Consider the following 13,004-nt stretch of genomic DNA (forward strand, 5'->3'; position numbering starts at 1 on the left):
CAGCTTTCAGAAGGATTGGAACTATTTCTTCCCTTTCACGAAGACTTCTGCTGTAATGCCCCACATGTTGATGACATGTTTTCAAAATTTTTAAACGCTTCTGTAATTAGCTGGGAGAAGAGCAGTGGGTGTAGGAAGATGTTTCCCCCACAGGTTGGCTCTCTTGAGAAAAGGCAAAAGGTGTAATTATTAATAGTTCCCATGAGATGGCACCAGAAGTACAAAGGTGATCACAATACTGAGTACACAGACCTGACTAGTTTCACAACCAACAATTCTAGCATACTGCAAGCCAGTACTACAAAGTACAACAAAACGAGAACCTTGGCCCAGGCCCCAAGGGCAATAAATACCAAAGCAGCCAGTATATGCTGCAAGTAAGGTGTCACACAGCTCTGAGAACAAGCGCAACAACTCTGAGAGTAAATAAAGCAACACTGTGACTGGTGACCATTAAACCAATACAATGAACACTTAATGACAAACTTGTTTCCACACACTCTGATCAGACCTGTTGTTATCTCAACCCTTCATGCCCCATGTCAGATGCCAAAAAGGAATGTCGTGGTTTAACCCCAGCCAGCAGCTAAGCACCACACAGCTGCGTGCTCCCTCTCCACTCCCTTCAGTGGGATGGGGAGGAGAATCAGAAAAAAGTAACACTTGTGGGTTGAAATAAGAACAATTTAATAACTGAAATACAACACAATAATAATAATAATAAAACCAATTGTTATTAAAAGGAGAGAGAAAGAAAGAAGAATAAAACCCAAGGGGAGGAGGGTGGACAACCAAGTTATGCACAATACAATTGCTTCCCGCTCACTGACTGATGCCCAGCCAGGCCCCCAGCAGCGATTGGCAGGTCCTGGCCAACACCCCCAGCTTATATCCTCAGCATGACATCCTATGGTATGGAATTGCCCTTTAGTTAGTTCAGGTCAGCTGTCCTGGCTCTGCTCCCTCTCAGCTTCTTGTGCACCTGCTTGCTGGCAGAGCATGGGAAACTGGAAAATCCCTGATTTAGAGTAAGCGCTACTTAACACACTGATGTTTCAGTTGTTACTATCAACGTTATTCTTATAATAAATCCAAAACATCATTGCACCAGCTACTAAGAAGAAAATTAACTCTATCCCCGGCCAAAACCAGGACAAGGAATCTTTAAAAACAGAAGGACCCTATACAGGAGGCAGGTGTACATAAGCCACATGCAATCAGGATGCTGACATTTACAATAACAGGAGAAAAAAAAAAAGCACTGGCGATCTTAATCTAAGAATCACAGAAAAGCCAAGAAGCATTTAAAAGCACATGGTTTAGGTGATACAGATGAAATTGTATTTTCCTGAGTAAAGCACAGACCAGCATTCATCAAAATACAAGAACAATTCAACATCCCTGCAAGGGCAACAAAATCCAAGTAGCTACTACAATGGGACATAGTTTCAAAAAGAGAGTTAAACTATTTTTAAATAAAGAGAAAGTAGTAGTGCAGCTAGAAAAGTAAAAACATTTTCTAGTGACAAGAAAGCTATTTAAATACATTACCAATCACTTTTTATTGCCTGTTAGGAAAGGCTAAGCACCAGTCAAAAATAATAATTCAGACAAAGTGGAAGAATGACATCCCTTAAGAAGTGGAAGTTATGCTGAAATGCAGAAAATAGATGAGGCTGCAAACTATTGTATTAAAACACAATATGGCAGGCCAGAAGTATGGCTTGGGGAAAACAGCTTGCAGACAGGAAGAGAACCAAGGACTCCTTTCTCAGCTGCATCAGGGACTGTGAGACAATCAGAGAGTTCTTAAGGCCAACTGATGGTCAAAACATAAGGAGGGCACCAAAAGTGATTTTTGCACCTATTTTGTTTCAGAAGAATTCCTGTGACAAAAACTTCCTTTACAGCAGTTGCGTTTCAGAATATTTTAAACTGAAGTGTCTGTAGGATAGATTACAGAAGAGATTAAGCCATCAAAATGAATAACAACAAGTCATTAGACCATATGGTATCCCTTCAAATGCTCAACTTGAGGATGAAATAACAAGCATAATAGCTGTGGTGTTCTACCTCAGTACTAGGGGACTGGATGGTACCATACATAACATGAATTTTCATAAAGGCTTCAGAAAGCTACAGGCTTATAAATCCTACGTCCCCAGGCATGCTAGCAGAAGCTAGCTACAATTAGTGGGTACATGAATAAGTAGTAAATTGAGATAAAACATCAGTACAGTTTTTGTAAAGGAAGTTCTTGCCTGCCAAATCCTTTAGAATTATTCTGAATAATCAATGAGCACATGGACATGAGAAATTCTTCTAATGTACTGTATTTGGATTTCTATAAACTGTTCAGTACAGACCCTTTCCAAAGGCTCTTAAACTACATTGCGTGGGAAACATTGCGTGGGACAACAGGAACAGTTCTCCCCCAGAAAAGCAACTCATTAAAAGGCTGAAAGAACTAGAATAAACAGCCAGTTCATAGTTGGGCAAAAATTGCCAGCAGACTCATGCAGAGATCTCTGCTTAGCCCTAGGAAACCATGCTTCCCGAGTGCTTGAAAACGGTCAGGTGAATACTGAGGTGACAGATTTCTAACAGTGTAACAATGTGCTCCTTCTGTGTAGTTAAAGAAATGCCCCTATAGAGTTGCTGCAGGGGCTAACAACATTTTGGGAACAGACAGTAAAGCTGCAGATGAATTTCTGTGTGGATAATGAAAAAAACCTACTAAACAGGCACAGGGGATGGGGGTTCAACATTTGAACATTATATACTGTATGATGGTCTCTGAGAGAACTGTTATGACCCAAAAAAAGATGTTTATAATAGGTTTAAAAGCTCATTGCTGAAAAGCCAGATAGGAAGTTTGGAAATACTCTGAAAAGAAAAGAAACATAGGAGGAGGAAAAAACCCAACAACCCATACATTACAATTAATCCACATAATTCCTCTGTCTTGATTGTGGTATATGGCACAGGCTTCTACCTCTCAGAAGTGACAGAGCAGTATGACAAAAGGTACATTAATGGATGTGAGTTTAAACACACCTCTCCATGCAGCACCTGGATATGCTAAAGTTCACCTTTCCCTCAGGCATCGGTTGTGGTGGGTAGACCTTGGCTGGACACCTGGTACCCATCAAGCCACTCTATCACTCCCCTCCTCAGCAGAACTGGGGGCAGAAAATAAGATGGACAAAATGTTGTGCGTCAAGATAAAGGCAGTTTAATGAAGCAACAGCAAAAGTCATGCCCGCAGAAGCAAAGGAAAACAAAAGATGTTGTTCTCTACTTCCCATCAGCAGGCGATGTTCAGCCACTTCCCGGGAAGCAGGGCTTCAGTGCGCAAAAGACAGACATCATAAATAATGAATGCCCCCACCTTCCTTCCCCTTTCTCTTAGCTTTTATGTCTGAGCAGATGTCGTATGGTATGGAATATCCTGTTGGTCACTTTGGGTCAGCTTTCCTGGCTATGTCCCCCCAAAAATCTTGCCCACTCCAGAGAGCTGCGGGGGGGGGGGGGGGGGGGGGGGGGGGAGGGGCTGGGGAGCCTCGCTGCTGTGCAAGCCCTGCTCAGCAGCAGCCACAACACTGGTGTGTCACTGCCACCTTTCCAGCTACTGATAGAAACACGGTGCTGAGGGCTGCTGTGGGGCTCAGCCCGACCCAGTACCATTGCAAATGCTAAAACTTTATATAGCCTAACAACTCACTTGGACAGAGTTAGATGAAATGTGCAAAGACATGTGCTCTATCATGAAATTTATCAGCAGCAGGTCACAATCACCAGAATACTCCAGGGCTACCTTGGGGAATGGACCAGAGACTGAACTTCTCTGGACTGAGTATGACAGTTCCTTTAACAAATTTCATCAATGTTTCCTTGCTTTTTAACTACTATATGTTAATGTAGGCATGCTTTTTTTTAAAAAAAAGGGTCGTGTGTTCACTTGATGACCCCAGAGATCTATGGCATATTACAGCCACACTCACAGCACATCAGGTGGCCTGTTTTGTCCACAAAAGGCCTTCCTCCTTGGGGAAAACCATGAGATTCATTGACAGGTTCCACCATTAAATTCAATGCCTCGCAGTTGCTTTCCAGTTCATTTGAATGAATCCGGAGTTTCTTGTAATTCTCAAGCTTATTTACACAAACAGGAGCTAAGAATCATGGCCAAGACCTTTAATCACAAGTATCTTCAGATCAAAATGCTGCTGCTGTACATTTCCTTCAAATTTGTGTCAGATTTCCAACTATATATAAAGATACTTCCAAGTCCAGTCCTCCAGCTAATTAGGAAGAGGCCATATAGACAATATTCTAAGAACCACTGATGACATTTTGTTCCAGGAAGTTTGTAGTAAGATTTACCCATCAAGTCTCTCCCTTCATTTCCTTAGGCTTCAGCGTTCTTTCAGGTGTTCCAAAAGCACAGTCAAAACTATTAAAAGTGGTAAAACTAAACTCATTAACTCCAGAGCATTCATTGTCCAGGACTTAATTACACTTCTTTGACCAATGTTTAGGTTTTACTAAGGTGTGTTTACAGTATTTTGAGGGTTTCCTGAGGCTGCCGTGACTAGAACTGCTGTACACACAGACCTGGACACATAGTTCCAGCTCACGCTCTCAGCCCAGAACACCACATGTCAGAACACACCAGGCAGCTCAATGATTTAGTATGCAGCCCGGCACGTTCAGGTAGGCAACCTGAAGGCTACCCACAGCTGCGCAGTCAAAGGAGTGCAGCGATTGGTATAAACACATTTTAGATGTTCATTATGCAACATGCTTTCAAAAGCTTGTAAAGCTATCCCCAACTAAACTTGTCAGGCTGGAGAACAGCCACGACCAGGTAGCAAGTAATGCTCAGGCTGTGTAAGTTTTAACTGCATCTTCACAAGATGCTGGAGGCGCTCACCACCTTTTAAAGGTCAAATCAAGCATCTCCCTGTCCCTCCAGATCTGATGTTCACAAGTCTATTTGTGATCAACAGTTTTATTGTACAGGGGAAGCCCACTATTGCAGTAATCAAAGTAACAGAAATCAGGTTAAATCACTCAGGTCAACATTACAGAGGACACTGGATAGCAGAACTTCTAGCTACTGACATTCTTACTGGTATTGTTGTGTATCACACAACATTTTGGAGATACAAAAAAAACCCCTGTAGTATGAAAAGTTTGCAAAACAAAAAAGATAAGGCTATATGTTTATTTTAAAAAATAAAAAAGCATGCTTTAATAATGTTTTTTATAGTTAAGGAAGTGAAATGTGCACGCTGGAAACACTTCAGCCTAACCATCTATCTTTTCCATTACAGTGGTGCTAAAGTACCATCAGAAATTGAAGTCTGCAAGTGCTAGACACTGTATAAGCATCAGCCTCTTACTTAATAGGACAGTTTCATTAGTGAAGTCAAGACCATAAATCATTAAAGTTTATCAGTCAAGGCTGGCTTTTTAAAAACAGACACTTTGATTATAGCAGAACAATGTAACTATTTAAAAAGTTCTTGTTCTTTAGCTATGGCTCACATTTCATCCTAGTCTCACAATGCACTTTAAACCATTTACCCTTCCTTCTAGGTCCAATAGTGCTTGTTAGGCAATGTAAACAAGTGAAAACATGGAATGTTTAGCTCAAGAATCACACAGACAAGCCATCTTCATAAATAACCTATCTCCTCTCATAACTCTTGACAATTCTAGAGTCTACCGGGCCACAAAAAAAAACATTGACAGGAACAGCCACTTGTAACAAAAAGCCAAATACCCTAGCTCTAGCTGACAGTTTGCTTTTGAAAGGGCTAAAGCCCCCCTACCGAGCCAGCCTTCAGCCACTCGCCTCAGCTTCTGCCAGGCTTGGCAATGGCGGGGGCAGCTCTGCTAAGGGCGCCTGCTGCAGCTCCACCACCTTCAGCCCCCTGCGACCAGCTGCAAGGTGATTTTCCTGGGGTTACTTAAGGTTAGGAGCACAAAATCATTCCTTGTGGCGTCGACACATACCAGCCCAGAGACAAGAGAGGCCCATGGCCACCTCACTCTCCACTCCGCAGCCTCTGCCTACAGCTCTGTTCTTGTGAGGCCTCGTCCCTTTGGTCAGCCCAGGCCCACGGCCGACCGGTGCGCGTGCTTCACAGCCGCAACAGGCAGAGCCTGAACAGCGGCCTGTCACCAGCAGCGCACGGCCCTGCAGCGGCGTTGCCGAGGGGGGTGGTGGTGCGTGCAGCCTGTCGCAGGCACACCGTGCTCTTTACGCGTGCCCCATTAAAACGTTGAGGGTTTTATCTCCTTATTTCTAAAGGGAAAGAAAAATTAAGACAGATCTTTTCTAGTGTAACTGGAGCACAAAGCGGGCGCCTGGGCAGCGACTGCCCGCGCTTCCCCACGCCAACAGCGGCTCACGGAACGGCTCTGCCGGGGAGAGGCCTAGGCGCCCGGCCCCGCGGGGCTGCCCGGGCTGGGCCGACCCGTCACCGAGGCCGCAGCCGGCAGGGAGGGAGCATTGGGGCCAGCAGCTGCCACCAGCCCGTGCCCGGTGCTGGGCCCGGCGCCGGGCCCGACCCCGGCGAGGGCCCCAACAGGCCGCGGAGGGGCGGAGCTCAGCACCGGGGCTGCGTGAGCAGGAAACGCCTTTTATGGGCTTCGGAAGTGCCAAAAAAGGCGCGGAGGAAACACCAAATATGGCGGCGGGTTCCGGCCGCGTTTCCGCTCGGCCTTGGGCGCCCCGCGGCCGCGTGACGGGCCCCGCCCGCCGGCGCGCTCCCGGCCCTGGCGCGGTGCCGGGTCCGCGCTCCGCCAGCCCCGCGGGGCTCCGCCCCCCGCCCTGCCCGGCCCGCCCGCCGGTGCGGGTGTGGAGCGCGGCTGCAACCTGCCGGGGCTCGGCCGAGCCGGGGGGTGCCCGCCGGCACCGGAGAGGCGAGACGCTCGGTTCCTCCGCGGCTGCGAGGGCTCGGTGCACGGGGGGCGCGGGGCTTCCCCGGGCGGCGCTCCCGGGCCGCTGCCGGCGGCGCCCCCGAGCCCCCTGCACCCGGCGGCAGCCGCCGTGCTGTCCCGGCGCTCGGGCCAACCGCAAACGGGAGGGTCTGGCAGCAAAGCGAGCGCGGCCGGTGCCCCCCAGCCCTGCGGGCCGCTGCCGAGCGGTGGGGCACGGGCCGTGCAAGGGGGGGCGAAAGCCCCCCGGCGGGCTCCTCCCTCATGCCACAGAGCCAGCAAATGCGAAGCACGAGTCCGGCCCGAATGCCAGGGTCTGAACGGTGAGCGCTTCCCGGGAGGCTGCACCAAAGGGTGGCTGCGTGGAAGAGGCCCTGGCTGGTGTGTGCCGGCAGTATTTGCAAATCTGCCTTTATTTCCCGCCCCCACAACGAGAGGCTCCATGGTGCTGGGGACCATCCTGCAAGGAGGCACCGCGGTTCGGACAAGTGACCCCCTGCCGGGTGGGCAGTGCCCTTTGCCAGGCTGCTATAGCAAGCTACGGTGCACAGGTGGTGAGCCTGTCCTTGGTCACGCTGCTTTGTGGGTCGGGGCTAACACGGGGCTGGTGGTAGCCCTGTGCACCCAGCTCGGTGCCTCTGGGCACCCCTGCAGCTGGGCACAGCTACCTGCCAGCTGCCTGTGACTAGCCCATCCATTCAAAGGCAGACCAGCACCCTCAGGAGAAGGCCTGAGTGGGTGGCCGAGGGGTGGGGGCAAGGGTTAGGGTGGATTTCTGGAGGCCTCCACAAGTCAAACGGATCCACCATTGCAAAGTGGCGAAAGCATGGGGCAAGCAGGACCAGCGTTGCTTTGAGCTAGAGAAGCCTTGCAGAGCTCATCACCTCCCTCATGCTGTGGCCTTGGCACCCAGAAGCCAGTCTGGTGCACAGAGGTGGCCAGCTGGGCATCAGAGCGGTGGCCAGCCGGGTGTCAGAGCCGTTCCCTGACGCTGGGGAGGGCACCCTGGCCTTTGTTCCTGCACCGCCGCCTGCCTCAGCCCACCCACTGCACCATGTACCCCACAGCACCCGGCTGCTTCTGGGTGTGGCAGTTCCCACTACTGCTCATTTCTGTGCAAAGTGCTCTGGAGGACCTGGGGCACCATCAAGCATTGCTCAAGCTCCTGCTGGGTCAGTTTTTAGCACAATCGCAATTCTGGAAAGCCAGACCAGGACTTAGCAGACTAGCTTGAAATGACAGCAGCATCTACAGCCTAGAAATGGCTCTGCTATCTGACCATCCAGTAAGATTTCCGATTACCTATGAACACGCAGTTGAGATTCTAATTTTCAGACCTCATTTTCAGCACTGGGAGAATTTGGTTTTCTTCCTATGATTAGCTTGCATGCTTCTGGAGAAGCCAGAAAATAGGAATTGTGGCTACTTCAGAAGAGCAGATGATGCACCTAATGCAAGGACATGTGTGCTCCATCCACACCTTTGTGAGCAACTGGATGTAAGAGCGATTGGCCTCCCCTCCTTTCTTGGGTGGGTGTTTCACCAAGAGACAAGCAGCACTCATCACTTCCCAGCTGCTCAAGGAGTCAGGGTTACTGCAGCACCAATCTTTTCCTCTGTAGAAACTTAAAGGAAAATATGGAACTCTGTGTGATTTGATATTTTATTTATTTTTTTCTGAAGGGTATTGTACACCAAATAGCCCATTGGCAAGAAAGCGCATTCAATGTGTTTAGAAGCCAAACAGTCACTTTCATTTTAACAAACACAATTACAAAGTAAAAATAAACCACAAAATAATGAACCGCATGTTCATAACATACAAAAATTGCTGCCTACTCAGTAGGTAACTACAACATTCCAACTCCTGAATATATATATATATATAAATTTACATTTTTGTAACAAAAATAGACTTTGAGAGGTGTGGGGGGTTTTTTTTTGCTTACATTCCGTCCCCCAGGGCTTTCTCGTGCTCCCCTCCCCACCCGTTCCCTGCTCTCCCTTACATTGAGTAACATCCTTTTCACTTTAAGGCAAGATGCAAAGCATCCATTCACACAAATGCATGACGTCAGCAAGGCTTCACAAAAAGGCACCAAGACTTGTAACTTTAAAAACAAAACTTCTGCCACATGTGAGTGTCTCATCAGGTGATATTTACATAGCATCACTCTAACATGCTCAAATACAGTAAGTGCTGTTCCCAAAGAAGTTTGAAACTCATTACAGCATTGTCACTGAAATATAATTAACATTTACAAAATATGGCCCTGCAAACTCCAAATAATACAACGTGGATATGCGAAGATTTTTCACATCAATAGTACCTAAAGGAAAGCAAAACCATGGCACATGTACAATTTACATCAGCTACATACTTAATCAAAAGTCCTTTCTTCCTAATAAAAGACTATTGTTTACGGGGAAAATTATACTGAACTTATATCCACAGTCCATGCAAATTAAGTCATTCAACAGAGGTGGAAAACTTAACGGCAGTTGTTTCAGGCAGCTGAAGTTTAAAGAAAAGTTAAACAGCCTTGCAACGTATGGTCTTGGGGGAGTAATTGGAGACTTCGTGTCTGACAATACCAATGGAAAAGGTGAAGTCTCCTGTTCCAGAAGGTAATCTCAGCAAATCTCAATTGTCCTTGGGGAAAAGGCTGACGTCATGTCTGAAAGTGTTGAGGTCACCTGTGAGCTGAAATTGTTGGTGACCCCTGGAGATGAGAAGGAGGTGGCCACTTGGGTCTGAAAAGTGGCAGTGCCAGAGGGGTAAGTGGTCGCTATAGAGGGAGACGGGAATGTGGTGTGTGCAGGGGAGGGGTAGGAAGAGGGAGCAGGGGAGGAATACACTGTGCGCACTGGCGAGGGGTAAGTGGTGGCAATGGATGAAGGGTAGGACGTAGTCACAGAGGATGAGTAGGCAGGAATGGGAGAAGCAGTGGAGACAGGAGCTGCCTTTTCCACCTTCTTGTCCTTCTGCCTTAGGTGGATTTTAGTGTGTCTCTTCCTCTCATCGCTTCTGGCAAACTTTCTGCCACAAATGTCACAGGCAAATGGCTTCTCTCCTGTGTGCGTGCGGATGTGTGTAGTCAAGTGGTCGCTCCTGCTGAAGTTCCGCATGCAGATGCGGCACTGGAAAGGCTTCTGTCCCGTGTGGATGCGGATGTGCCGCGTTAGCTCGTCGGACCGTGAAAACCGCCGGTCACAGGACTCCACCGGGCAGGCGTAGGGTCGCTCATGAGGAGGGGTCTTGCTGGGACGGTTTGGGTATTTCCTCATCCTGCTGGGCTTGATCAGCTGGGACTGATAGTTAGTGTTGAGGGTCTTCAGCTCTTGGGAGCCAGTCTGGGTGGCGAACGCCTTGATGGTGGACAGCGGCGTGAGGGAAGGCTGCTGTGCTCTGGTCTCCAAGGTTGGGAAGGGCTTCTGGTCGGCTGGAACAAGGCTGATCTCACCCTGCTGCTGCGGGAACAGGTAATCCGGGATCATTGGCACCTGGAAGTTGGCTTTAGCAGTCGGGTAAGCTGGAGGTGGGTACTGGATGGGGGCTCCAGAGGGGTTGGGAAAGGACTGGGTTTGTGGTTCAGGGAAAATGTCAGAGCTGGAACTGGGAAAAGTCGGTGCGGCTGAGTAGATGGGGCTGTTCTCGCTGGCTTGGACAGAGCAGCTCAGAGGGGGACTCTGCGCGGAGGAGGACGGCGACGATGAAGAAGGCGTAGAGGTGGGGGGTGCGTTCGCCATGCCCACCAGCCCGCTGACGAGGCTGAAGAGGGGCTCTGGCCACAGGGTGTTGCTGCTGTTGGGGGCCGGCTCCAGGGAGAAGCGCCCGGTGTAGGTTATGGGCGGCAGCCGCGTCGTTTGGTTGGGATAGCTGGTTTCTGGCAGGGCTTTCTCGTTGTTGAGGGACATCTCGGGGAAAGTGTCTGCGAAGAGAGGAACATCGGTTACTTCCAGCAGCCGCCGCAGCTGCTGCCAGCGCTCCGCGAGCCGTACCCGCGCAGCGCAGCCTCGGATCCTCGTTTCTGGTTAATTACTAATTGAGCGTAACATATTGCGGCGCGGCTGGCAGCCCTCCAGCGGCGGCCGGCCCGGAGCCGCTGACGCAGGCGGGAGAATCCCCCCCGCGCAGCCGCCGCTGCAGCGCCGAGCCCCCCGCGGCGGGCCGAGCCCCCCGCCCGCCCGGGCCGCTTACCTGCTGCCAGGTGCTCGAAGTGCTGCTCCCCAGGCTCGCCGGCGGCGCCGAAGCCCGCGCTTTCGGGCGCCCCAGGGGGGGCGAGGAACTGCGGCCCCCCGCCGCTGAGCAGCATCATCTCCTCCAGCTTGGGGTAGTGCGTGTCCATGGCGGGGGGCGAGTGCGGGAAGGCGCCGAAGGGGTCGGCGATCTGCAGCGGGGGCAGGAGCTGCATCTCCGCCTTGGCCGCGGCCATGAGGGCGCCGGGCTCGGGGTCCGACGGGCGGGGGCGCTGCCGCCGTTGGCCCGGCGGACGGGCCGGCTGCGGCGGGGCGGCCGTCGCCTGCTGCGTGCCCTGCGCCGCGGTGGCCCCGGCGCTGCCCGCTGGAAGTGCCCGGCTCCCTCCTCCCCGCCGCCCGCCCGCCCGCCCGCCCGCCCGGGGCTCCCCCCGGCTCTGCCCGCTGGACGCGCTCGGCTCCCCGCCCGCCCCGGAGCCGCCTCTATATATCGGGTCCCACCGGCCGCAGCCCGCCCCGGCCCTGACGTACATGGCCATATATGGAAAGCAGGAAGCCCTTATATGGATGCGGGCTGGAGGACCCCGCCTGGCGTCAGCGCCTGGCACCGGGGAAAGCCGGGCCGCGGGGGCCCCGCTCGCCCCGGGCTGGGAGCCCTGCGCCCGTTGTGGGTCTGGCCCCCGCCGCGGGCAGCGCCGCTGCAGCGCCGCCGCAGTGCCGCCGGTCCCCGGGCGCGGAGTCCCCGGCCCCCGCCCGCCCCGGCCGGCCCGCCGGAAGCCCCCGCCGCACTTACCATATTTGGAAACAACCTTATAAGTCTCGGTTCCGGCGGAGGCTTCCCGCTCCTTATATGGCCATTCCGGCCCCAGCGGGGGGGGCGCGGGGAGTCCGGCCGCGGGAACCAGGTTGCCGCTGGGCCGCGCGCCCGCCCCCGGGCCACGGGAGCGCGCGGCGGGCGCGGGCGATACGGCGGCTTCGGGAAGCGCCCGGGAGCCCCCAGCGCCGCCGCGGCCCCGCGGGACCAGGCCCTGCTCGCCACCACCCCCCACCCTCCGCCCGGCTACGGGGGAGCTCCCCGGGCGCTGGCAGCGCGCCCCGCGCGGGGGCGGCCTCTGCTCCCGGGAACGGGGAATCTCTGGGACTGCGGGGGCTGCCGGGAGCGCCCTCCCCGCCCGCTCCCGCCGAGAGCGGGGCAGCCGCGCCCGCAGCGGGGCAGGCCCGGGGGTGCTGCGCTTCCCTCCCACCGTGGGGAGCGGGTCAGCGCTGGACGCGGAGCCCCGGGTGCAGAAAGCGGCAGCACTCCCTACCGCCGCGCCCCTGGGCTGCCCCTGCCCGCCGGCCCCGCACGGAACCGCGGGCTGCGCACGGAGGGGCCGGGAACGCGGCGGGGAGCGCCTGCCGGGCCTGGGGAGCCTCCCGCGCTATAAATAGCCGTTCGACGCGGCCACCGCTCCGCGCCGCTCCGCCCCGCCCGGGCGGCCCCACCGCCGGCGCGGGGCTCCCCTGGCAGCGGGCCAGGCGGCACCGGCGACGCAGTGCGGCCGCGGTGCGCGTGCGCAGCGGCGGCCGGGGCTTTCCCCGCAGTGCGCGGGGCTCCCGGGGCGGGGCGGGGCCGCGCGCTGCGGCGCGGGGCCGGGGGGCGGCGGCGGCGCCGGAGCTGCGCGCTGTGCCGCGCACCGCGGGGGCGGCGGGGGGACGGGCGCTCCTCGCTGCGGGCGCAGGGCTCCGCGGGCGGCCGCGGAGCTGGGCTGTCCCCGCGGGCGGGGCCGGGCAGCCTCAGCCCCCCCGGCGGAGGGCGGCTGTGTGCGGCGCGGGGTTCGCACAATGCGGAGCGCCGCCGCGCACCGCTGTACGGC

The 13,004-nt window shown here is 53.8% G+C and overlaps 1 protein-coding gene across 1 annotated transcript; it reads right to left on the reverse strand.

Moving 5' to 3' along the window:
- Window positions 1-8,602: 8,602 nt before the first annotated feature.
- Window positions 8,603-11,696, reverse strand: EGR1 (early growth response 1). Its single transcript, XM_055812881.1, has 2 exons — window positions 11,153-11,696; window positions 8,603-10,883 (listed from the first exon to the last, which is right to left on the reverse strand). The coding sequence occupies exons 1-2, from the start codon at window positions 11,685-11,687 to the stop codon at window positions 9,586-9,588; spliced, it is 1,833 nt and encodes a 610-aa protein (XP_055668856.1). The 5' UTR covers window positions 11,688-11,696; the 3' UTR covers window positions 8,603-9,585.
- Between the last annotated feature and the right edge of the window lie 1,308 nt (window positions 11,697-13,004).

Source organism: Falco peregrinus, chromosome 8, assembly GCF_023634155.1.
Source record: "Falco peregrinus isolate bFalPer1 chromosome 8, bFalPer1.pri, whole genome shotgun sequence".
NCBI lineage: Eukaryota > Metazoa > Chordata > Aves > Falconiformes > Falconidae > Falco > Falco peregrinus.

What these genes read in the sequence shown, in the direction of transcription:
- EGR1 (XM_055812881.1), bottom strand. Translation starts at nt 11,687, where the DNA reads ATGGCCATGTACGTCAGGGCCGGGGCGGGCTGCGGCCGGTGGGACCCG. An exon ending in CTTCGAGCACCTGGCAGCAG is followed by an intron (nt 10,884 to 11,152) that starts GTAAGCGGCCCG and finishes CTCTCTTCGCAG; the next exon opens with ACACTTTCCCCGAGATGTCC.